This window comes from Hypomesus nipponensis, chromosome 9 (genome assembly GCF_054491055.1).
Source record: "Hypomesus nipponensis isolate SF chromosome 9, ASM5449105v1, whole genome shotgun sequence".
Classification (NCBI taxonomy): Eukaryota; Metazoa; Chordata; class Actinopteri; order Osmeriformes; family Osmeridae; genus Hypomesus; species Hypomesus nipponensis.
The window spans coordinates 10,083,541-10,107,500 of NC_140369.1; the positions used below are offsets into that span (position 1 = coordinate 10,083,541).

The 23,960-nt window shown below is 46.2% G+C and overlaps 1 protein-coding gene across 1 annotated transcript in view; it reads left to right on the forward strand.

Moving 5' to 3' along the window:
* The first annotated feature begins 394 nt into the window (after window positions 1-394).
* Window positions 395-23,960, forward strand: part of LOC146272805 (inositol 1,4,5-trisphosphate-gated calcium channel ITPR1-like) — a 55,420-nt gene continuing 31,854 nt past the window's right edge. Inside the window, exons 1-34 of the mRNA XM_084704104.1 lie at window positions 395-550; window positions 1,640-1,752; window positions 3,682-3,752; window positions 8,966-9,081; window positions 10,362-10,448; window positions 11,169-11,327; window positions 11,547-11,645; window positions 11,912-11,995; window positions 12,255-12,401; window positions 12,675-12,770; window positions 12,874-12,918; window positions 14,167-14,321; window positions 15,174-15,273; window positions 15,373-15,533; window positions 15,694-15,835; window positions 16,058-16,216; window positions 17,208-17,380; window positions 17,734-17,853; window positions 18,179-18,373; window positions 18,464-18,715; window positions 18,914-19,055; window positions 19,193-19,346; window positions 19,420-19,610; window positions 19,741-19,873; window positions 19,975-20,029; window positions 20,136-20,301; window positions 20,438-20,608; window positions 20,741-20,812; window positions 20,925-21,062; window positions 21,157-21,282; window positions 21,410-21,610; window positions 22,044-22,295; window positions 22,555-22,680; window positions 22,768-22,896. Coding sequence (XP_084560230.1) covers window positions 1,661-1,752; window positions 3,682-3,752; window positions 8,966-9,081; window positions 10,362-10,448; window positions 11,169-11,327; window positions 11,547-11,645; window positions 11,912-11,995; window positions 12,255-12,401; window positions 12,675-12,770; window positions 12,874-12,918; window positions 14,167-14,321; window positions 15,174-15,273; window positions 15,373-15,533; window positions 15,694-15,835; window positions 16,058-16,216; window positions 17,208-17,380; window positions 17,734-17,853; window positions 18,179-18,373; window positions 18,464-18,715; window positions 18,914-19,055; window positions 19,193-19,346; window positions 19,420-19,610; window positions 19,741-19,873; window positions 19,975-20,029; window positions 20,136-20,301; window positions 20,438-20,608; window positions 20,741-20,812; window positions 20,925-21,062; window positions 21,157-21,282; window positions 21,410-21,610; window positions 22,044-22,295; window positions 22,555-22,680; window positions 22,768-22,896 — 4,509 coding nt within the window. The 5' untranslated portion in view covers window positions 395-550; window positions 1,640-1,660. The remainder of the gene's footprint in view (window positions 551-1,639; window positions 1,753-3,681; window positions 3,753-8,965; window positions 9,082-10,361; window positions 10,449-11,168; window positions 11,328-11,546; window positions 11,646-11,911; window positions 11,996-12,254; window positions 12,402-12,674; window positions 12,771-12,873; window positions 12,919-14,166; window positions 14,322-15,173; window positions 15,274-15,372; window positions 15,534-15,693; window positions 15,836-16,057; window positions 16,217-17,207; window positions 17,381-17,733; window positions 17,854-18,178; window positions 18,374-18,463; window positions 18,716-18,913; window positions 19,056-19,192; window positions 19,347-19,419; window positions 19,611-19,740; window positions 19,874-19,974; window positions 20,030-20,135; window positions 20,302-20,437; window positions 20,609-20,740; window positions 20,813-20,924; window positions 21,063-21,156; window positions 21,283-21,409; window positions 21,611-22,043; window positions 22,296-22,554; window positions 22,681-22,767; window positions 22,897-23,960) is intronic.

Here is a 23,960-nt window from a genome sequence, read left to right on the forward strand (position 1 = left end):
AACAGAAAAATTTAAGTCTGAATATTTCTTTGCTGAAAATGTTTGATATTTTATTCAATGATGCTTTTGTGTTTTACGACTGTATAGGACTTACAAAGTTTTCGTTTTATTTGCCTCTGTTTTTCATTGTGATTTTACCACCACTCATTGCACTGAAGAGGCACTTGCTTACATCTAATTTATTTAGGGAACGTTCAGAAGTTTGAAGTTTGTTCTTAGCGCAACAAACCAGAATGTATCTGGGAATTGTAGTCACGCAAGACCAATTCATTTGAAGTTCATCGAGGGCGGCTCTACTTCATGAACGGCATTTCCCATACACCAATGCTGGCAGGCTTGATCATCTGTGAAGGTACGGGGTTCCGAGCGCTTTAGTATGCTGCCGAGCGCAAGGCTTTCGTACAGGGTACGGTGATTGAGCTGTCAAAAAATTGGACTCAATTCGTGGAAGAGGTCCCAAATCATGGATTAGGTGAAAGAAAAATTGCGGCAATGCTCTCCTGTTGACCCAGTGCATATATAACGTGTCCACGCACCCATCACAGCGAAGGTAAAGTTTAACGAAACTCTTTGCAGTTGAACATTTGTCATTATGTAGGCAATGTTGCTGTTAACGGAGAACGTTGCACTGTAGACACTGTTAAATTACATTTTCAGACTTCGGGAATTATTTGTGTTTTCTTTTGTGCGTCAAATGTGAACAAAGTAGCCACCACAGGAAAACTATCGTCTGAAACTGAATGCTGAAACAAATTTGTAACCCGATTTTTTCATATCGCAACCAGACATTGACAGCTGGTTCATCCCTGATCAGTTTAATGATTGATGTAGCCTTTTAATTAATCTGTTGCTCCCTGTAAAACCATTTAGCATACTTCATTTGGGTGGGTTGAATAGGATATTTAGGACTATATTAATATAACTTTACTAATATAACAATTGAGGTTTGGTCCTAATATAATCACAAGAGATTCTAGCAGCCTAAAATGATTATTTGATTCAGGTGTGATAGTATGGTCACATCATGTCTGGACCACTACAAAGCCCTGCATGCAACCTATAGCATGCGTGACATGGGTCATATGAAGACCACAAGCATCATGCATGGCATAATGTAGTAACTTTAGAGTAGGCCCATCTAGGTTCAGTCACAATATAATTTAACTTTAAACTGTGCAGTGTTATCACCCACGAAGCACTTACTGTCAGACCTCGTGCAGGTGCATGGCCCTCCTTTTTCTCTACCTCCCCTAATCATTAACTCTTTAGCCCACCTAGCTACATACAAATGTTTCAGACTGTTATCTGTATGGGATTCCATTGCGCTAGGGAACTGGAATTGTGTTGTGCACCATGGAACACTGGAGGGAAATCTGAAATGTCATGTGTCACTGTTTTTCCAAAACATTTGTCATAGATGCCTGTTAGAATTGCGAAATCACACTACATCTGTGTAATAGAGGGCATGCTACAGCTCTTTTCACTCAGTCTTTGTATTAATTACCTTATAATTGAGCTAACTGTGTTTGTGGGCTTGCTCTTACACAATTCAACTGGAGACATCTACAGTAGAATAGTCACTTTTTTCCACAGATTTGTTTCTGTGTGTTGAAACATTGATGTGGCCTCTCTCCTCCAGGGGTACACCAGTGTGTGAGACATGTCCGATAAGATGTCCAGTTTTCTGCACATCGGGGACATCTGCTCCATGTACGCAGAAGGTTCCACCAATGGCTTCATCAGCACTCTGGGGTACGTTCACCTTCAACATGTACTTCCCACATGACCACCTACTAGTACAGTCAAAATCCTGCTGGACACTGACATAATACGTAATGTTTAAGTCTTTGATGAAGTCTTTGTTTGGGAAGTGTTTCATGGCATGCCGGGCTAGCGTAGGTGTAGAGTGTGTCTGAGGAGGGGGAGGGGTACTCACATGGGTCAAATTGTATTTTGCAGTTTGCTCACTTAGCAACACACAACCCTTTCAGTAAGTTAATTTGAGTACACTGAATTACATTGTGTTGTGTCTGAATGCCTCCCGTCTTGAGAAGCATCATTGGATCAGTTAAGATAAATTTAGATTGATCTTAATAAAACAGCCTTTTATTGATTAGGCTCTGTGCCTCTATACTAGGTTCCTGGGAAGTAACGACACTGGCAGACGGGACACAGTAACATTGCATAATACAAGTGCATTAGTTCAAGAGACACACGGTTCTGAGTTAATGCTGTGGGAGGAGGTAGATAGTGAATCAGGTGGGTGAGAGATGGTAATGCTATGCTAGCATGGTTATCTGCTCAATGTCCCAGACCCCCCCAGCTCATGAAAAATGGATCGACCCACAGCTCAAACTGAGTCACAAAATGGACCTCGTAGCCTTTCAACTGTTGCCCACACACACACACACACACAATATGAAACACAATGTACATACTTGACAATCACAGAGGCATTCACTTTCAAAGGTTTAACTGGGGGCATTATGCTGTAAATGACAGCATTATCTACATCCCAGCAACAAAACTTGGCATGAGTAGGCACAGGACTGTGGCACCTTCTCTGAGGGGTGCTAGTCTCCAAGTCTCTGTCTTAGCAGCATTCTTCCACCCCCAGTAACTGAAGATGAGCTTGTGGGCAAAGCAAAGGTTAAAAATGTGAACAATGTAGTTGCATTGGTCGTTGAAGTATGTTTTAATGGGTTGTAAGACCAGAGGGATCAGGTTTTAAATTGGGTGTTTACAGGTCCAAGTTACTTATAGAATTAAGTGGATACACAGTACCAACAGGGGCATTTGAACACACACACACACATGGTTGAATAAAATGACAGTGTGCATTCCAGAGTGTGCTCATCCAGTGAAGTTGTCCTCGGTGGATCATAGACAGTGCAGACACATCCATGTGGGCATTCCATAGGAAACAGCAAAAATACATGTGGGATCTGGCCAGGTTCCACACCAATGTTATTTTAAATCAGTGAAAGCTAAATTTGCCTCAAAAAATGCTTGTTTTTTTTTCTAGCCACCTAACCCTGACTGATTCCATTATTATGTGTGGGTGAATGGTGTAAGGCAGTCTGGGTCAACTGTCCAGTGCTATGAAAACAGAATGTACTTTTGTATGAATTGTGTTTTATTGCTTTGCTTTATAATGTCCAAGTACACTTTGTTTGATAGGGGTTCTTTTGTAACCTGACTTGTCTTCCTTGGAAACTATTTGGAATAGGGTTTGGTTTGGCCGGCAGTTCTTGGCAGGTGATTGGATGAACTATCTGCCAATATATATATGTCTATGCCCATAGCTGCCAGTAGTTCCTCCATTGGACCCTGATTGGTCCAATGGATTGGTCCGATGGATTCTTGCATGGTCTTGATCTTGCAAATCCAGCTGTCTCACGGGGGTTAGGTCATTTGTAAAAAAAAAAAAAAAAAAGCAACAAACAACTTGGCCAGGCCTTCATCATCATGCACACACACACACACACACACACGTACAAACACACACACGTACAAACACATACATACGTACTGTTATAGTTTCAGACCTGAAGTAGCCTGCATCCTACACTATAGTGTACAGTTTTGTTGGTATGATAGTTTAATTTCCTTGAATGCATTGATAGTGTATGCAGTTCTCTGCCTATGGTTGACAGACAGCTTTGTGTGCCCTGCATACAGCTTGGTGGATGACCGCTGCGTGGTCCAGCCTGACACTGGGGACCTCAACAACCCTCCTAAGAAGTTCCGAGGTAAGGAGGTGGACACACGCACAGTGGATAAGGCCTTCGACGAGCTTGACGTCATCTGTGTAAAGCCAGCCTGTTAGATAGTGGGCTCTGGGAAGATGTCTGAATGTAGCATGTTGTGGTTCTTTGGAGATAGTCCCCAATTTGTCGGACTTCAAACAGTACTGCTCTCTTTGACGCTGAAGCGTGTGTGTGTGTGTGTGTTCCTTCGTCCATGCTTTTCTGATTCAATGTGTGCATGCATGCATGTGTACAAGTATGTTTGTCTGAGTACACGTATGACTCTGACATTTGCCACAGTTGTTGACGTTACCCTTAATACAGGAAGTAGGAGTCAGCTGACCCAGTTCAGAGGTTGGTGTCCTCGGGGAAAGTCACGTTGACATCACAGCTGATGAGTGTGTGTGGGGTTGCTGTGTGTTCATGCAGGCATAGCTCTGGCTGTGAACCTGTCTAAAGTCCTTGTTTTGTAAAACATACTGCAGTGGGAAGAGTAGTGTTCAGTAATACTGTATGGCATCAGAACTTCATAAAAGACTCGTCCATCCACATGTCTGCATCCGTGCCTGTCTGCCTGTACATGTGTGCATGCATGCGTGAGATAAAGTCAGTGAGTGGCGAGGGTGGATGTTAATCAAAGTTGAGCTGGAGGAAAGCTTAAGACAAGAATGGGGGGGGGGTGCTGTTTCTTATATTTAGATGTATTTTATTATGTTACCTTTTGCAGCTTCAGGGTAGTTGAGGAACTTCTTTCGTAGTTGATTTGGAGACTTGAGTCATGTCCAGAAACAACCCTCGTCTTGAAACACGTCTGAGGTTTGGATGTGGAACCCAGCTGCTAGCTGATGAAAAGCATGGTTGATCAGAGGGGAGAGTGGACCTGCTACACATACACATCCTTTTCCAATCCTTTTTAGTTCCGCACAAGTCTTTTAGGGTTATTAATGAACAGGGCTTCCTCATGTTCAACAATGTCACCTGATTCAGCCTGTAATGCTGGGAACATTCATACATGCTACTGCATAAAATCGCCTTGAATTTCCACAACACTGACTTGGGTTTCATTAAGACATGCTCTCTCTAGACATGACATGATCTCTTGGGAGGATGTTTTTTTTTACAAAACAAACCAGAAACCACCTTATTTATTTAAACACTAAATACATATTGAAAACTATTTAGCTTATAGTGCTCCTTCCACAAGTTTTTGTTCTGTCGAAGTGGGTTTAGGAAGTGCTTATTTGAGACATCCTGGTGCCCCCTCCGTCCTCCATTTTGGAGTCCTCTGGGGGTGAGTCCAGTCCCAGGCTGGTGCAGTGTTGCTGCTGTGGGTTTCTGGGCCTGGACACAGCAAAATTATCCTCCACACTTAAGGCCTCTGGTTCCCAGCCAGACTGGTCTTGTCCAGCATGCCTTACCGCAGAGGTATGCTTACCATTTCCTCCCAATGTAAGCACAAGCACTTCATGCGTGCATGCATGCGCACACACACACGCGCGCGCACGCACACACACACACGCAAACACACTAGCTTCTTAATCCATAATCTTTGTTAATATGACCGATAGTGACACAAAATCTAAATTCCCCTCCAAAGCAAACAGCAGTTTGAGCAGGTCCTGTTTCCTTAATGCCCAGTGAGTCTCTGGACAGTACTGGTGCTTGTCTACTATGTACCAACTTAACAATCCAGTGCCCTGTTGCTCCAGCCGTCTTGTTCAGTTCTCCAGTGAACTCTGAGGCCTCTGTCTTGGTCAGAACTGTATCAGACGTCGGCCCAGCGTATCCGTGCCAAAGGGCTAGACAATGAGTTTGTTTTCTATCAAACAATGTTTCTTTATGAACGTCCTCCCCCCACCTGAAGCTGAGTCCTGACAAGACAGAGCTAATCTTCATCCTTGTCAGATCCGCCCCGGCACAGAAGCTCTTCCTCACCAGCGTACTGTAGCAGCCTCTCCCTCTGCAGGAAGCCCAGGCATCGTGCACCATGACAACCTGGAAAAACCATCACTTTGGATGAAAGTGTCTGCTAGATTAATCAAATGTAATGGGGGGGAAAATGATCTTTTGAACCTGTCGAGAAAGGAGTTGGATAGAGGACATGCATTGTTTGTTGTAAATATGAAAAGCATGTGAGAGACCTAAGCATCAAGAGTTGTTGTTTATAATGTAATTATTGTCTGTTGTCCTTTTCTGCATCTCCTTCTTTCATTAAGTTATTTACGTGAGTCTGCACCGGGTCATTACATAGTTCCAAGGTAACAAAGTCACAGCGGCATTAGAAGCACATGGTCTCTAGACACACTTCATCTGACCTACACCTGTTTTCAGAAGCAGTGGTTTCGAAAATATCCTATTATGGTAATGTTTATTTTCTGGAACTTTCTCTGGTAGAAGATGGTTGAATATGTACAATGCCATATATGTTCCTCTGGTTACCTTTCCTACAGAACCCCTGATTAGATTTTCATTGATGAGGACTTTCATCTCGAACATCCTGTGTCCATTGTCTTGCTGAGCTAGTGGGGCAGCCTGTGGTTCTGCTAAGGCAGTGAGATGCTCTCAACTGTGTGTGTTTCTGGTACAGGTGCACAAACACAACACATAGGACGTGCTGTGTCGTGTCTATCGCTGCCAGGTCTTTGATAAAGCTCGTCTTTGATTGGTTCTTCAGGCGGTGTTTGATGTGATGTGGGAGTCCTGAGGTCCTGTGTTCTGAGAGGCATGCCCTCAGTGCTATAGCTGACCGTGGTAGCTGCTGGCTATCAGTCGCTTGTATGAAATGGTTATTTTGATTGATTCATGTTCTGTACAGTAGTCCAGTTCTTATTCCCTCATGGCTTCAGTCCTGTTGGTTTCCAATACCATCGTTTTCTCTCACACCGTTTTTACATAGAAAAGTGTATCCGTTTGTGACACACTGTAAATGCATTACTTGGGCTCGGTGGCTGTTTAGATTGTTTAGATTTTGCTCCTTCAGATTGTCCAATGCCTTACACTGTCTCGCATGCAGTTCAACCTGCGGGCCCATTTTCTACCCTACCCACTCTACAAGTTCTATGTTGTGTGCTGGTGTGTGGGAGGAGCACTGACATGGTTGTCATGGTGCTGGTGTGATGCGTGGGGTTTGCTTAGTTTGACTGTTCTGGGGTGATTGACTGGGTTATAATCCTGGCTTCCTGATTTGACAGTCAGTAGGTCATAGTCCTGTTCCAATATGCTGACTTTTCCCATGTGCTGAATATCCTGGAGAAGCAGCAGGAATGCTAAGCTAATGTGTTCATGTTTGTAATCATTCACTGGACCAGTTTAGTGTGTCAAACCAGATAACTCTGTTTCTATGTTTCCTATTCTCTCTCTCTTAAATATATATAAAACACTGTGTTGTATGGGATTTGATATGGGAGAATATGTGTGCGTGTATATGTGCATTTATGTCTTCCTTTCTAGTTTTGGAATAAGAGTGGGAATTTTTCAGTCCTCACAGAATTCCCTGTTGTCTTTCGCAGCTGACTGGCCAAAAGAGGCCCCTCAGGAGAGACTCTCTCCCACAGCCAGCCTTCAGCACAGACTGTCTACCTGTCACACACACCACGCATGGCTCTCACTGTTTCTGACTGTGATTGTACTCTTCTATATGTTCTAATTATAGGTAATACACAATCTGTAACAACAGAAAATACGTGTGTGTGTGTGTGTGTGTGTGTGTGGGGGGGGGGGGGGCAGGAGTGTTCTCCTAAGTTCTGCATTCCATTGGCTTCGACTTCATGACACCAGATAGTTTGATCAGATCCTGGTAGACTAGAGTTTATCAGCCCCATCTCCAGGAATGGAAAATCCTCTGGAGACACACACACACACACACACAGAAAGAGAACAAAGCCGGAGGAGATACTGTAGATCACTGATCCCCCCCCCCCCCCCCCGGCTTGTTTAATTTCTTCCTCTTCCCTCTTCTGTCTTGCATTCTCTCATCCTCTCTCAGCCTGCATATGAGATTGCTTCGGTTTTGGGAACTGAATGACTTGAAGAATTAAAGCAAGAAGAAGAAGGATAAGAAATTCTTCATAGTTTGTGGAAAAAGTAGAGGGACAAAAGAGAATAACATGGGATTGCAAAAAGCTTAAAGGGGGAATGGATGACAGGGAGTCCCCTCTCTCTCTGTCTCTCTTTCTGTCTCTCTCCCTTTCCTTTTCTGTCTCTCCCTTTCCTTCTCTCTCTCCCTCCTTCGCGCCGTCATCCCACTCCCCTGTTCTGGCTGCCCTTATTTGGTCACGTAGCTGCCTCTGCAGCTGGAGGAGAGAAGAAGGGGGAGGATGAACAGATCTTTTCTTTTTTTCAGAGGCTAGATCTGATCTGAGGTCAGGGAGAAAAGCCAGGCCTTAAAGAGTGGGGAGGTAGAGGGGCCCATGGGTGGGCAGTACTTGACTACTCCTCAAAAGATCACAGTAACAGTAACAGTATAGCTGGCCAGCTATTCTAGATCAGTTCTGAATCGGTGGTTGCATTAGTTGATCTTGGTGTTCCAGCAACAGCATGCGTGAACAGCTAGTTGAACATTTCATAAGAGGAACTTGGGGGAAACCACATGCAAATGTACCACGGTGTAAGAGACTGCTACTCCCAGGCCAGGCTACAGCCTATTGTCTCTATGGAAATGACGGGCACAAGCACAATCCTGTCGACACAGCACAGGCCCGAGCTCACACCCAAGCAGTCACCTCTCATCTCACAGCCTGACTCAATCTCAACACAGTACTGCAGTCACTGATAGCACACACTTTACTACTTTCTATCCCTTTCAGTAACCGGATCCTAACTGTAGCTAACACACACACACACACACACCCTGTGCTTTCAGTACATGCCGAGATGACTAGCTGCATCTCTCTTTCACCACTGCCTGTCTGGTGTCCTTTGATCTCCAACTTATCGTGATGGTGACCTGATGCAAATCATATGTGTGCAAACACGCGCGTGTCACTTACTGTATCAACCAAAGTGTGGTGACTTTCATTCATACTGTGAACAATGAAGTGGTGTGATCTATAATGATGGTGTCTTCATATTCACTGGCCTTCTCACAACCTCCTGTGTGCCCTCTCTGCTGTCAACTCCTCTGGGTTTGGCCACGACTCTTTGTTATCTTGCGCATTAGTTCACACCAAAAATGTTTTTGATATAAATGAGAAAATTCTCTTTCTCTCTCTCCCCAGACTGTTTGTTCAGGCTGTGTCCTATGAATCGCTACTCTGCCCAGAAGCAGTTCTGGAAGGCAGCGAAGCCTGGAGGGAACAGCACCACAGACACAGTCCTGCTCAACAAGCTGCACGTGAGGGGCATCATCCACACCTGAAACCCTTCACTTCACCTCCACCAGCACATGGACCACAGACACTAACTTCACCTCCACCAGCACATGGACCACAGACACTAACTTCACCTCCACCAGCACATGGACCACAGACACTCACTTCACCTCCACCAGCACATGGACCACAGACACTCACTTCACCTCCACCAGCACATGGACCACAGACACTCACTTCACCTTCACCAGCACATGGACCACAGACACTCACTTCACCTCCACCAGCACATGGACCACAGACACTCACTTCACCTCCACCAGCACATGGACCACAGACACTCACTTCACCTCCACCAGCACATGGACCACAGACACTCACTTCACCTCCACCAGCACATGGACCACAGACACTCACTTCCTATCCACCAGCACATGGACCACAGACACTCACTTCCTCTCCACCAGCACATGGACCACAGACACTCACTTCCTCTCCACCAGCACATGGACCACAGACACTCACTTCCTCTCCACCAGCACATGGACCACAGACACTCACTTCCTCTCAACCAGCACATGGACCACAGACACTCACTTCCTCTCCACCAGCACATGGACCACAGACACTCACTTCACCTCCACCAGCACATGGACCACAGACACTCACTCCCAGCCGCCCACATCTAAACATGACTCACTGAATTGCGAAATATTGCCCTGCATAATAAACAATCAGGCTAAGTTTTTGTCTTTATTGTGCAGCTTTTTGTCGTCCCAGAACTCCATATGTAACAGACTCTGGTAAACACATTGCTCTTATGGTACTGGGGGGTTTTCCAAGGGAGAAGACATTTTGCTCCCACTCACGTTTAAGGGGTGTTGTAATGGGGGATTAGATATTAGCAGAGGTAGTGAAGGGTTCAAGTCCTTTTATAGACATTTCTGCAGTTTACTGAAGTTTGTCTACTCTCTGCCGTCCCACCTTTCTCTCTCTCTTCCCCCTCTCTCTTTATCTCTGTTTTTTCTCTCTCTTTTTCTCTGATCTAACACAATATTTAAAGCTGTCTGGTATCTGACTACAGTGAGAACCATAGATTGAGATCACTCTCGTGTTACCATGGTGATGCTGCTGAAGGAGTTGACAGGTTTCACTGCTAACAACACACTTATTGTTGTTGTTGCACACTTAGAAATCCCTACTCTCCCAGCCAAGTTGTTCATGCATAATGTGGCTGTGTTAATACTGACAGTCATCCCCCCCCCCTTCTCCCTTCCTGCCCCCTTCTCCCTTCTTTGCATAGCATGCTGCAGATTTGGAAAAGAAGCAAAATGATTCTGAAAACAAGAAGCTACTGGGAACAGTGATTCAATATGGGAACGTCATTCAGGTTGGTTTGTGTGTGTTCAGTACAGTGTGTGTAGTAACTAGTTACGCAGGATAACAGGCCCAAGAACATGTATTCCTTGTACCTTATTGCTAGTATGTGTTTTAAGTTCTCTGTTGAGAGCCATGTCATCAGTGGAGATAATCCCTGTCACAATGTTTAACAACAACTCACACATCTAGTCTCACCAAATATGTCAGACCAAATACAGACTGAAATATGTACCCACATCATAGCCACTCATGAATTCAGGATTATGCCGACTTTGGGAGGCTTTCTTCCCTAGATGAGGGGACCATTCCAAACTTGGAGAGAAGTGAGACACAGTTCTGCCTGCTCACTGCGTACATGTGGCTTGTGTGTGTTCATAAATAGATCAGGAAAGTGGGAGGATCTGAACTGTTCTGAAACGCCTGAATGCTATTCTGAGGCAGTTTGCTGCTCTGTGATTCCAGCTGTAACATTACCATCATTTCTAACACAACTGCTCTCCTCTCAGAGGGCCACTGGCTCAGTCACATTCAGTTAGGATTCATAGAGACCATTAATAACTTTATCATCTGCATCCCACTCAGCTATCATCCATCCATGTTTAAACACAGAGAAACACTATCATCACTGTAATCACCCTTACCCAGCCTGCACTGCCTCCATCAGGGTCTGTGTGTGGATGTTCTGGGCCTGCCCCCAGTCTTGGCGCACCTTAAAAGCCTTGTATTTCAGCTGCTGCACCTGAAGAGTAACAAGTACCTGACGGTGAACAAGCGTCTGCCGGCCCTGCTGGAGAAGAACGCCATGAGGGTGATGCTGGACACAGCCGGGAACGAGGGCTCCTGGTTCTACATCCAGCCCTTCTACAAGCTGCGCTCCATTGGGGATAGCGTGAGTCCCTCACCTGCTGCTGGTTCAGACTCAAACCCAAGCCAAACTGCTGTGGTTGCATGGGTACAGGCCAGGCCAGCTCAGAACCAGCCTTAGCAAGGCCCCAGTGTGTGTGTGTGTGTGTGTGTGTGTGTCATGCCTGATCCTCAGAGAATAGGTCCAAAGATAGTTTATATTAAATACACTATTTCATCTCAATAGTTGTGTGTTTGTTGCCAGGTGGTGATTGGAGACAAGGTGGTCCTAAACCCTGTGAATGCTGGACAGCCTCTCCACGCCAGCACGCATCAGCTGGTGGATAACCCAGGGTGCAACGAGGTGGGGCTCTCCCTCTCTCTGGGGGGTGTGTGTGTGGGGTGGGAGGTTATATGAAGTGTGTACAGTATACCCTCAATGTATACCATCCACTGCTGGTTGGGCTCTAATATGAAACACTACTGCATTGTACCTCAGTCCGCCACATTTGTATGTGTTTTGCATATAGCTGTGCAGCTTACCTGACTACAGCAATCCTCTTCTTTGTGTGTGGTTTGGGAATTTAGCCTAAAATCTCATACAATTTTGTTTTACTGTCATTGTTTCAGGTGAACTCGGTCAACTGTAACACCAGCTGGAAGATAGTCCTGTTCATGAAATGGAGTGATAACCAGGAAATCATTCTGAAAGGGGTTTGTACTTCCACCAGTCAGCCCACTTTCTCCTTGTGTTAGCAGAAACATGCTCTTTATCCAGGTCACTCTCACACTCTCTTTTCTGGCATAGGACACTTTCCCTTACCGTATACTGAAATATGATATGGAAAAGTTCAGTGAACAGGAATTAAAGCAACATCTGAGGCATGCGGTTGGTTGAGGTGCAGCCTGGTATAACCTGTAGTAAACCAGCTAAGGCAGAAAACACTGAAACTCTCATCTGGTCTGTTGCCAGGGCGATGTAGTGCGGCTGTTCCACGCTGAGCAGGAGAAGTTCCTCACCTGTGACGACCACCGGAAAAAACAATATGTCTTCCTCCGCACCACAGGACGCCAGTCAGCTACCTCAGCGACGAGCAGCAAAGCCTTATGGGAGGTGGAGGTGAGCAGGAAATGCTTTTTCTCTCTCTTTGCATGGGCCGATTGGATCTAATTCTCATAATGATTAAGTAGAGGGGAGATGGTGTGCAGTTGGATGGCCACACATGAATAGCTACATCTGTTCTCAAAAAAGGAAGCTGTCAGTGAGCATCTGACTCATTCAAATTAAACCGCTTCTATTTTGGGGCCATCAATAAGTGTACAGACATCTGTTTAGTATCAAACGTCTTCTAACCTCTGACTTGTTATGATAATGAGTGTTATGTGACTCAAGGTGGTCCAACATGACCCGTGTCGGGGCGGGGCCGGCTACTGGAACAGTCTCTTCAGGTTTAAACACCTGGCCACTGGCCATTACCTGGCAGCTGAGGTCAGTCCCTTCACCAGCCTGTCTCTGGGCTCATGTCAAAGTCTTCAATGTGTAGGCCCTTCTGTGATCCCCTCCTTCTGACCCTCACTTGTGTCTTGTGCAGGTGAACCCAGACTATGAGGAGGAGTGCCTGGAGTTCCGCTCCTCAGTAAGTCAAAGGGAGACGAAGGGAGACCTGGTCTTTCTGGGAATGATGTTGACCTTTCCTCTACGAGTCTATTAATGTTAAGGTGCAGCTCGGATCTGCAATACATCTCACTGCAAATAGCCGTTTCCCAAAGCCAACAGTAGATGGTGCTGTCGGCTTAGACAACACACGCATGCAGTCTGTCTGACCAACAGAGGGTGGCCTTCCACCAGAAGCCTTCCTACACTCTGAAGCTCTCAGGCCAGACCACACGCTGTTGTGACATCAGTCAACACGTGTGTGGGCATGCTCAGAGCACAGACACAGCAATGCAGCTGTCTCCAGGCATGGCTGTCCATGTGTCTGGTCCTCTGCCCGCGCTCTGCTAGAGCAATGCGCTCTCTACCTGTAGTAAACAGTGAAATGTAGTGCAAAGAGGTCCCAAGATATCATTTTGTGTTTTTTCTTTTTTCTTCTATAATTAAGATAAATTTTCCTCATCAAATCATAGTCAAATGCATAGTTAGATTAATGACTATATGAATTGCAACTTTGTTCCAGTTACAACATAAGGAGTTCAAACAACCATTAAGTCATGAGCTCCTGCCATTCCCTGCCCTTTATTAAATTAAGACTACAGAATTAAGATGGTTGAATTAAGATTCAATCATAAAATCTGAAATCAGATTAAACTGGTCTTTAGGTTAAAGAAAATATGTTTTTGAATCTTACAGCTCTGATCTTGCCGATATCAGTTCTGCTTTCTGATTGGATATTGAGGTCATTTTTTAGGAATGATCAACAAGTGGCTAGAGATGTGCGTTCTCGGGTCCCACTTCTCCGTTTGACCTCTGACTGTAATGTAGTTCCATTGTCTTAATGATCAAATGTTGGCTTTCTGTCTTCATATGTATTTAATCTTTGTAGGCCTGCAGTGGTATGTGTCAGTTTATAAAGACTCATACAGACACACGTTAGTGTTCTAATAGCAGTGAAAAAGAAACCTTCATTTGTCATGTGACTGAACACACGCGAGCAGGGAGCAGAGACACCAACCCACACACACAATCGTGTGTTCACACATTACATTTTTCCATCCTGCTGTCCTTCGTCCGAGGGCAGCAAGAAGAGGGATTGGCCCTCCACCGGGGTGTGGAAGTATTCCCTCCTGATCAGGGACATTGGCAGGATCTGTTCTGCAGTTTCAAATGGGGTTCTTTGAGGGTGTGTGTGTTCTCATGAGAGTGTAATAAAGTTGTGGCTCCACAGTTAGACTCTGAGCACGAGGCTCTCCGCGCTCGCCTACGGAACCCCCCGGAGAAGGTCATGTACACGCTGGTCTCTGTTCCCGATGGCAACGACATCTCTTCCATCTTTGAGTTGGACCCTACCACCCTGAGAGGGGGGGACTCCCTCGTGCCCAGGTACAGTGAGACATCCAACTTATCCATTCATACTATCTCAGGGGGGAGGGATTTTGGAGAGGGAAGTGCTACAGCATATTGTTTCTGCAGGCAGACGTTACGGATGAATGTGTGCTTTCAAGCAAACAAGTTTCAGGAAACCACTGACATTAAGTAAACTCTGATAAAGATGTTGTAATGTAAATACTGCACAAGTAGTGTCATGTGCATATAGACATCAGACCCCTACTAAAACTCCCTAACCAACTCTTCCATGTCAAACCTGGCTTCCACCAGTACTGTACTGCTCTGTACTGATACTCAAGAGGACCCGACTCATGCTGTAGCCTGTCCCCTCTCTCTTTCCACCAAGAATCACAGCAAAACAAGCACAGCATGGGAATAAGGGGATTTCCATCATTAATGTATTTACCTCACATCAATATGGCTGAGAGGATTACGATATTTGAGCCAAATATGGGCATGGAAAGGATACATTTTTTGGCCCTATGTGTGGTGTGTTTAAAAGTATTTTTATTTGGGGTGTGTGTGTGTGCATGCACGTGTGCAGTTCCCATTACATTTTCTGGGAACTGTGTGGGATTTTGGTTGTCATTTGAGGCTGACTGTTTGTGGGGGAGTCTGGTCGCTGCACTTAGAAATCAGATAAGGGTGATTCATACTGGCTAGACTAATGGCCCTGCTTCTGACTAGACCATTTCATCTTAATGTGGGTGTGAATGCTTTTTCGGCCTTTTCCAGCTCACTTATGTGAACTACAATCTTTTATACTTTATATCCACTATTTCTGAGTACTTGAAGGCATAATACATGTTTTTAAATGTATTTGATATCTGTGTGGGTGTTTCTCAGGAACTCGTACGTCCGCCTGCGACACCTGTGCACTAACACATGGGTTCACAGCACCAACCACCCCATCGACAAGGAGGAGGAGAAACCTGTCATGCTGCGTGTGAGTGACAGCTCAACCAGCCAATCTCTGGGTGAACGTAACCTTAACTCCTATTATCCATTTTATGAGATGTCCTTATATGGCCTCAATCCATTTCAGATTGGCACTTCAGCGCTGAAGGAAGACAAAGAAGCTTTCGCTATTGTGCCCGTCTCCCCGGCTGAAGTCCGAGACCTGGACTTTGCCAACGATGCCAGCAAAGTACTGGCATCAATTGCGGGCAAACTAGAGAAGGGCACCATCACTCAGAACGAGAGGAGGTAGAAAGCAGGATGTACTGTAGTTGGGCCCAAATCACAATGAAGATTCAGTCATTAGCTGACGATAGTGACGTTGCCAATTTGGTCTCCCCCTGGTGTACCTCACTTCCTCTTGTCTCCCCCTGGTGTACCTCACTTCCTCTTGTCTCCCCCTGGCCAGGGCGGTGACCAAGCTGCTGGAGGACCTGGTGTTCTTCGTGGTGGACATCCCCAACAATGGGCAGGATGTTCTGGAGATCATGGTGAACAAGCCCAACAGGGAGAGACAGAAACTGATGAGGGAGCAGAATATTCTCAAACAGGTACAGCAGCACTTCTCAGGATTAGAACCTAAGACTAGAGAGACTGTACCTTGTTGTGCTTGACCTCCACTTCCTCCACATGTTTCTCAGTTATTTATAAATACTGCTATAAAACCTAACACGGAAGATATAACTATCGAACGGTATGAGGAGGGCCACGTCAGTTGTGACCCCCTTAAAGACAAAGTTCCCGTGTGGCTGTGGCTGTGCCGTCCTCTGCAGATCTTCAAGCTCCTGCAGGCCCCCTTCACAGACAGTGGGGACGGGCCCATGCTGAGACTGGAGGAGCTGGCTGACCAGCGCCACGCCCCCTTCCGACACATCTGCCGCCTCTGTTACCGAGTCCTCCGTCACTCACAACAGGACTACAGGAAGAACCAGGTAGCCCTTGCTGGCCCTTACTGGGCCTTTACTGCTCCTTGCTGCTCATTCAAGGATTCTCTAAAGCTTCTCTAATAGAAAACGGGGTCGCTTTCAATGAATTTTCAAGAGCACTTATAAATGTATCGATCTGTTGCTTTTCTAAATGGCCTCTCTTGCACCTCTATTAGAATTTTACTAGACCTCTTGTGAACATAACCACTATATAATGATCAAACTCACGTGGTCTTACAGTAGTGCAGTAAAACAAGTTAATGGTACTTAATCTAAAAATAGCACACAAACTACTTGCCCCGCAGGAAAATCTCAGATGGATTGGACCACTGTTCCCTTTGCTGTGTCCTTGACTCGCTTGTTCCAACAGACCCGTGTTATACTGTATATGACAGTACGTGTGACATGCAGATCTGATACAATTACTATGGGATGTAACGACCATGCCAGAGGCATGACAAATGTAATTCAATGTCCTGTTCTGTGTGTCAGGGGCTCTCTTTCATGAACTTGTACAAAACATATGCCTGGTCCTGACAGGGCACTCTCACACACATACTGTCTCCCATATCAACATGTACAGAACACTGCATTGCGTTCATTAAATGCAAAAATACAAAAATTCCTACTGTCAGAGATGTAAGTCTGTATTTCAGATTAGTGTAATTGCTCGAGGGGTGGTTTCAATAGACGGAGCCAGGACGTTCTCTGTGGACCTGTGGACAAGCTTTGTTCCCCAATCTGAGACTTTCCTTTGGCGTCTTTCAGACACTCCGGGCATCTCTATGTTAGGAAGATGGCGCAACATGAACATTATCGTAAAATGATCATAGTCAGAGAATGGACTATGAATGTTTTGCTGACATGATTGTGTCTACGATAAGCTAATATGTGAGGGTTACTATGGGATGTTGTTTGGTTTATATTGTAAAAAGAATTGTATACAATATGGTGTGATGTTTGACAGATACTTTGCCGTTCTGTCTGTCTCCCTTAGGAGTACATAGCCAAGCAGTTTCGTTTCATGCAGAAGCAGATCGGCTACGACGTGCTGGCTGAGGACACCATCACAGCCCTGCTCCACAACAACCGCAAGCTGCTGGAGAAACACATCACCGCTGCCGAGATCGACACCTTCGTCAGCCTGGTCAGGAAGAACCGAGAGCCCAGGTGTGTGTGTGTGTGTGTGTGTGTGTGTGTGTTGTATCTGCTTGTCTGCATGCTTATTGTTGTGGTTAGATCTGATAAGTCGATCTGATAAGTCTGGAGAAATCACATTTACGTTTACATTTAGTCATTAAGTAGACGCTCTTATCCAGAGCGACTTACAGTGAGTACAGGGACATTTCCCCGAGACACGTAGGGCAAAGTGCCTTGCCCAAGGCCACAACATCATTTTGCATGGATGGGAATTGAACCGGCAACCTTGCGATTAATAGCTCGACTCCCTAACCGCTCAGCCATCTGACTCCCAGAAATTGTCAGAAAGTGAGAGATGAACCCAATGTGCGTGCCCTTCCCAGGTTTCTGGACTACCTGTCGGACCTGTGTGTGTCCATGAACAAGTCCATCCCTGTGACCCAGGAGCTCATCTGTAATGCTGTTCTAGACCCTGCCAATGGAGATATCCTCATAGAGACTAAGTAAGCCTTCCTCCCTCACTTCCACTCTTTCAACTCCACACTAGTTAGTCTTCACATACAATTAAATGTCTGTTGTCTCACATACAATAAATGACAACATAGTCGGCACAATTTGTTACTACTTCATGAGACATATATTCAGTTCAACGCAAATCGGACACATCATGTACTTTTAATAACATCATTTTGAAGTTGCATGGGGTGGTTATAAGGTGTACCACCATGCCCACCTTATTTACTTCTTATTTAGCTTCATCTCAGTAAGGTAAACAGTCAGTAAACATACAATAAGCAATGACTTGACTACCTTTCCTGTTTTCTGCAGACTGGTGCTGTCGAGATTTGAGATTGAGGGGGCCTCCATTGGGGAGAATTCTGTTGAGTCAGAGGAGGACGAGGAGGAGGTTTGGCTCTTCTGGAAGGACAGCACCAAGGACATCCGCAGCAAGAGCATTAGGGAGCTAGCCCAGGACGCCAAGGAGGGCCAGAAGGAGGACCAGGAGGTGGTCAGCTACTACAGGTAGGACCAGGAAGTGGTCAGCTACTACAGGTAGGACCAGGAAGTGGTCATCTGTTAAATGTACTCAATGTTCTCTATGTTTCCCCACAGGTACCAGTTGAACCTGTTTGCCAGGATGTGTCTGGACCGCCAGTACCTGGCCATCAACAAGATCTCTGGCCAGCTGGACGTGGACCTGATCCTGCGCTGCATGTCTGATGAGGACCTGCCCTATGACCTTCGTGCGTCCTTCTGCCGCATGATGCTGCACATGCACGTGGATCGAGACCCACAAGAGCAGGTTACGCCCGTCAAATATGCCCGCCTCTGGTCCGAGATCCCTTCAGAGATTGCCATAGATGAGTGAGTAGCTCGCTCCAATAAATTGTGTGTTGAAATGTTTGACCCTAATCTGATGTTAGTGATATTCCATAATGTATACAGCAAAACTACTGTAAACCAGCTACCACAGGGTGACAGTTATTCTTTCAGGGTCAGATTGTCATTTAAGTCTTCTAGTGGCCTCATGGTACTTCTACTTACCTGCCCTGTGTGTCCTAGCTACGACAACGACGGCATGTCCAAAGATGAGATCAAGGAGCGTTTCTGCCTGACCATGGAGTTTGTGGAGAACTACCTCAGAGACGTTGTGTGTCAGAGCTTCCCGTTCGCCGACAAAGAGAAGAACAAACTCACCTTCGAGGTTTGGAAACAATGAACAGTCCTCATGAGACGAGTACACTAAATTTGGCAAACTTCGATTGAGTGTTACAGTTAGGAAAATGGCAGATGTGCTGAGTGCTGATTCTGAACACCAGGATATCTTTTCCCATCTACTAGGTAGTGAACCTGGCCAGGAACCTCATCTACTTTGGGTTCTACAACTTTAGTGACCTTCTACGGCTGACTAAGATCCTGTTGGCCATCTTGGACTGTGTCCATGTCAGCACCATCTTCCCTGTTAACAAGCTGGAGAAAGGAGATGATAATAAAGGTAGGAGCCACTTGAAAACCCTCATTGGAAACGCCACGGCAACTATCTGGTGTGAGTGTGTCTTTGTTTGCAGGCAGTAACGTGATGAGGTCCATCCATGGTGTGGGGGAGTTGATGACTCAGGTGGTCCTGAGAGGGGGGGGCTTCCTTCCCACCAACCCCATCAGCCCCCCCAACGGGGACGTGGTGAAGACCCAGACGGAGCCAGAGAAACAGGACATCCTGGTGATGGATACCAAGCTCAAGATCATCGAGATCCTACAGGTGAGATGGATGACACACACACATGACACACACTGACACACACTGACACACACACACAAACACACACCTTACAGGTACTTACAGGTCATCTTGTTTCTCCAAACATTTCCATGTTGCTTTCTGTCTGCAGTTCATCCTGAACGTGCGTCTGGACTACCGGATCTCCTGTCTGCTCTGCATCTTCAAACGGGAGTTTGATGAGAGTAACTCCCAGTCAGAATTGTCTCTCTCAGGAACAATAGAGGGACCCAACAACATGCCAGGTGAGGGGAGGAAGCCTATAATCCTAGTGGAGAATCGACACTGTCTGCGCCATCAGAAATGTTTGTGTCTGTTTCTCAATTCCAGCCTTGTGTTTTGTCAGGAGCTCTGGATTTTGAGCACATCGAGGAGCAGGCAGAGGGGATCTTTGGTGGAAGGTGACAATCTTCTCACAGCTCCATGGAAGAACAGAGGCCTTAGAACCTGGACTGATGCGTGTGTGTGTGTTTTGTGTCAATACGTTGTTGTTGTGTCTCCGCCCAGTGAGGAGAACACCCCGCTCGACCTAGATGATCATGGTGGTCGCACCTTCCTAAGGGTCCTGCTCCACCTGACGATGCATGACTACCCTCCCCTGGTGTCCAGGGCTCTTCACCTGCTCTTTAGACACTTCAGCCAGAGACAGGAGGTTCTTCAGGCCTTCAAGCAGGTACATGCCTGTTGATGATGTACACACATCTGGCTCTACACACACACACACACACACACACACGCGTGTTAGAAATCAGTGTAGACACACAGTGCCTACTTTATCCATATCCGACATTCTTCCTCCTCCTACCCAGGTCCAGCTGCTGGTGACCAGTCAGGATGTGGAGAACTACAAGCAGATCAAGTCTGACCTGGATCAGCTACGCTCCATAGTGGAGAAGTCTGAGCTGTGGGTCTATAAGCGTCAGGGTCCAGACGAGGGCATGGATGCAGGAGAGGGCCTCTCCACCGACTCGAAACACAAGGTCACCCCACAAGAGATAGATCGAGCCGCTTACAACCTCTGAGCTTTGGGAGCATTAGCATTTGTCCTTTAGCATGTGACCAAAAGCTAAATATGATTTAGCTCAAACTGGCTGTATCCTGTGGTCTAATAGGGAGACTCAGGCTCAGACAAACCCAAGAAACCAGAAAGCACCAGCAGTTACAACTACAGAGTGGTGAAGGAGGTGGGTCCTGACTCAGCACCTGGGACGGATGGTGGGGAACGTGTTATTGTTGGTTGGAGATGTAACTCTGTGTGTGTGTGTGTGTGTGTGTGTGTGTGTGTGTGTGTGTCAGATCCTGCTTCGTCTCAGCAGGCTGTGTGTCCAGGAGGGTCTGTCAGGCAGGAAGAGCAAGAAGCAGCAGCAGAGACTGCTGAGGAACATGGGGGCCCACAGTGTGGTGCTGGAGCTGCTGCAGATCCCCTATGAGAAGGTACCAGAGACTGTGTGTATGTGTGTGTGTGTGTGTGTGTGGGGGGGGGGGGTGAAGGGGGGGTGCAAATATCCACCTTGTTGTATTTGTCCAGGGGGAGGACATCCGCATGCAGGAGATCATGAAACTGGCCCACCAGTTCCTGCAGAACTTCTGTGCAGGGAACCAACAGAACCAGGCCCTCCTTCACAAACACATCAACCTGTTCCTCAACCCTGGGGTGAGCTGCACCCGAAGGCTTCCAAAACCACATCACCATCATAACTCTGGACCTAGAAGCTTCTAACACTGAATACTAAGCGATGGTGTTTGCATGAGTAACCGGTCTCCTCCTCCTCCTCTGTCAGATCCTGGAGGCGGTCACCATGCAGCACATCTTCATGAACAACTTCCAGCTGTGCAGCGAGATCAACGAGCGCGTGGTGCAGCACTTTGTCCACTGCATCGAGACCCACGGCAGAAACGTCCAGTACCTCAAGTTCCTCCAGACCATCGTCAAGGCCGAGAACAAGTTCATCAAGAAGTGTCAGGACATCGTCATGGCTGAGGTGACGTTCTGTCCCGTCAGAGTGTTCTCTCACTGCCCCTCCCCAACATTCTGTTGCCCTATCTATATCTCTATCATATTAGTACAGTACGACTAACATTTGATCTTAGAATTCTGGGCTCCATGGTTGTACCTCTGCAGATCCAATATAGTGTAGGTTTTCATGTTTCTATTTACATTTACATGTACATTTAGTCATTTAGCAGACGCTCTTATCCAGAGCGACTTAAAGTAAGTACAGGGAAATTTTACCCGAGGCAAGTAGGGTGAAGTGCCATGCCAAAGGACACAACACCATTTGGCAATCACCAACAACTAACAACCTTCTGATTAATAGCCCGACTCCTTAACCGCTCAGCCATCTGACCCCCTATTTCTCATATCTACACAAAACTATGCTTAATGCTGCCCCTCCCTGTCAACTCCCCGTCTAGTTGGTGAACGCTGGCGAGGACGTTCTGGTCTTCTACAATGACCGCGCCTCCTTCCAGACCCTGGTCCAGATGATGAGGTCAGAGCGCGACCGCATGGACGAGAACAGCCCGCTGATGTACCACATCCACCTGGTGGAGCTGCTGGCGGTCTGCACTGAGGGCAAGAACGTCTACACCGAGATCAAGTGCAACTCCCTGCTGCCCCTGGACGACATCGTACGAGTGGTCACTCATGAGGACTGTATACCTGAGGTGAGAAGTTGTCATGATGGAGAGAACAACATCTTCTCTGTGGTTCCGGTGCTTTACAGTGCACCCATGTGTCATGTATGGAGAAGGACCATGTCTCGTGAGTGACAAATCTGCATTACAACCCCACTCTGCCAGCACAAAGCCAGGAAATTGATTTTGAGTCTGCTTTATGCTTATCTCAGCAGGAGTTCACTTGCATAATGCAAAAAAAATTCTCTCCTTTTTTTTTTTTTTTTTTTTTCTTCTATAACGTTTTCAGGTGAAGATCGCTTACATCAACTTCCTGAACCACTGCTATGTGGATACAGAGGTGGAGATGAAGGAGATCTACACCAGCAACCACATGTGGAAGCTCTTTGAGAACTTCCTTGTAGACATATGCAGGGTAAGGAGCATCGTCCGTCTTTACACCATAATAGAAGTGTGGGACATGTCAGAACTGGTTCTGCAACAGTTCTTTGGATGCGTGCAGGTGTGCAACAACACGAGTGACCGCAAACATGCTGACACCATCCTGGAGCGCTACGTGACAGAGACGGTCATGAGCATCGTGACCACCTTCTTCAGCTCCCCCTTCTCTGACCAGAGCACCAGTCTGCAGGTAACATGGCGTCCCACAGCATGACAGACCCTTTCACTCACTTCCAGACATCGCAAAACTGAGGGACGGTGCAGCACATGGTTTTTGGTGGCGTAATGTGGTGCCATTGATCCCCACTCTTGTTAGTGACTCTCCCTCCCCCCACTCATCACTCTAATGTGGCCAGTGCATCATGTTAATGACAGTAATCCATACCACCACTCACTGATACATCTGTAGTCTAATTCCACTGGTGGGGGTGTGGGGCATAGGTGCGGTCTTCAAAGATCTACTTTGAACAGGGTCTAAGCCAGCGAGGATGTCGAAGGCCTGGTGTCTCCTGGGTCATGGATGAGGCCAGGCAGATGGTAGATAGTTCAGACACGTACCTCTCCCATGACAGCTTATGTTACACCTCATGTGTTTCCCCTGCTCCCTCTCTAATCTTACTGAATGGGGCCTGGGACATTGACAACTCTTTATCCCCTGCCTCTCTAGCACAGAACTCATCACAACCTTGCCTACGCTGGGTCCTCTGAGTATCATCATCATATATCAGAAAGATTCCTCCTCTATGAGATATATAGTGCTATCAAAAAATATATATTTATATATAAAAATATATATTTGCCTGTCCCTCTTACAACAGATAATGCAAGGTCCTGAACACTTTAATTGTCTGTGTTTTAAGCTTCTGACTGTGTGGTACAGTACTTCTAAAGTCCCTTATAGTTTGTTTTAAGTGCACTCCTCTTCTGAACATTTATTTAGGACATGTGACCAAGTGCTTGTGTGTGAAAGCTAGTCATCAATTAGGTTTTCTTCTTTAAGTGTGTTATGATAATTTGTATATTTGTACTGCTTGTGTCCTCTGCAGCAGGCCTCAGTTTTGGGGAAAATCACAGAGGTATTTGTAACATGTTTACTGGAATGAGCAACTCAACATGACTGAGATCTGCACATGGTTAGGCGTTAACGTGTGTGTGTGTGTGTGTAAACATAGCCTTGTGTCACACTTTGTGTCACACTTTCATATCACTTTCAGTGTTGGTCAGCTGAAGGGTGCTGACTGCTGTGAAAGTGAG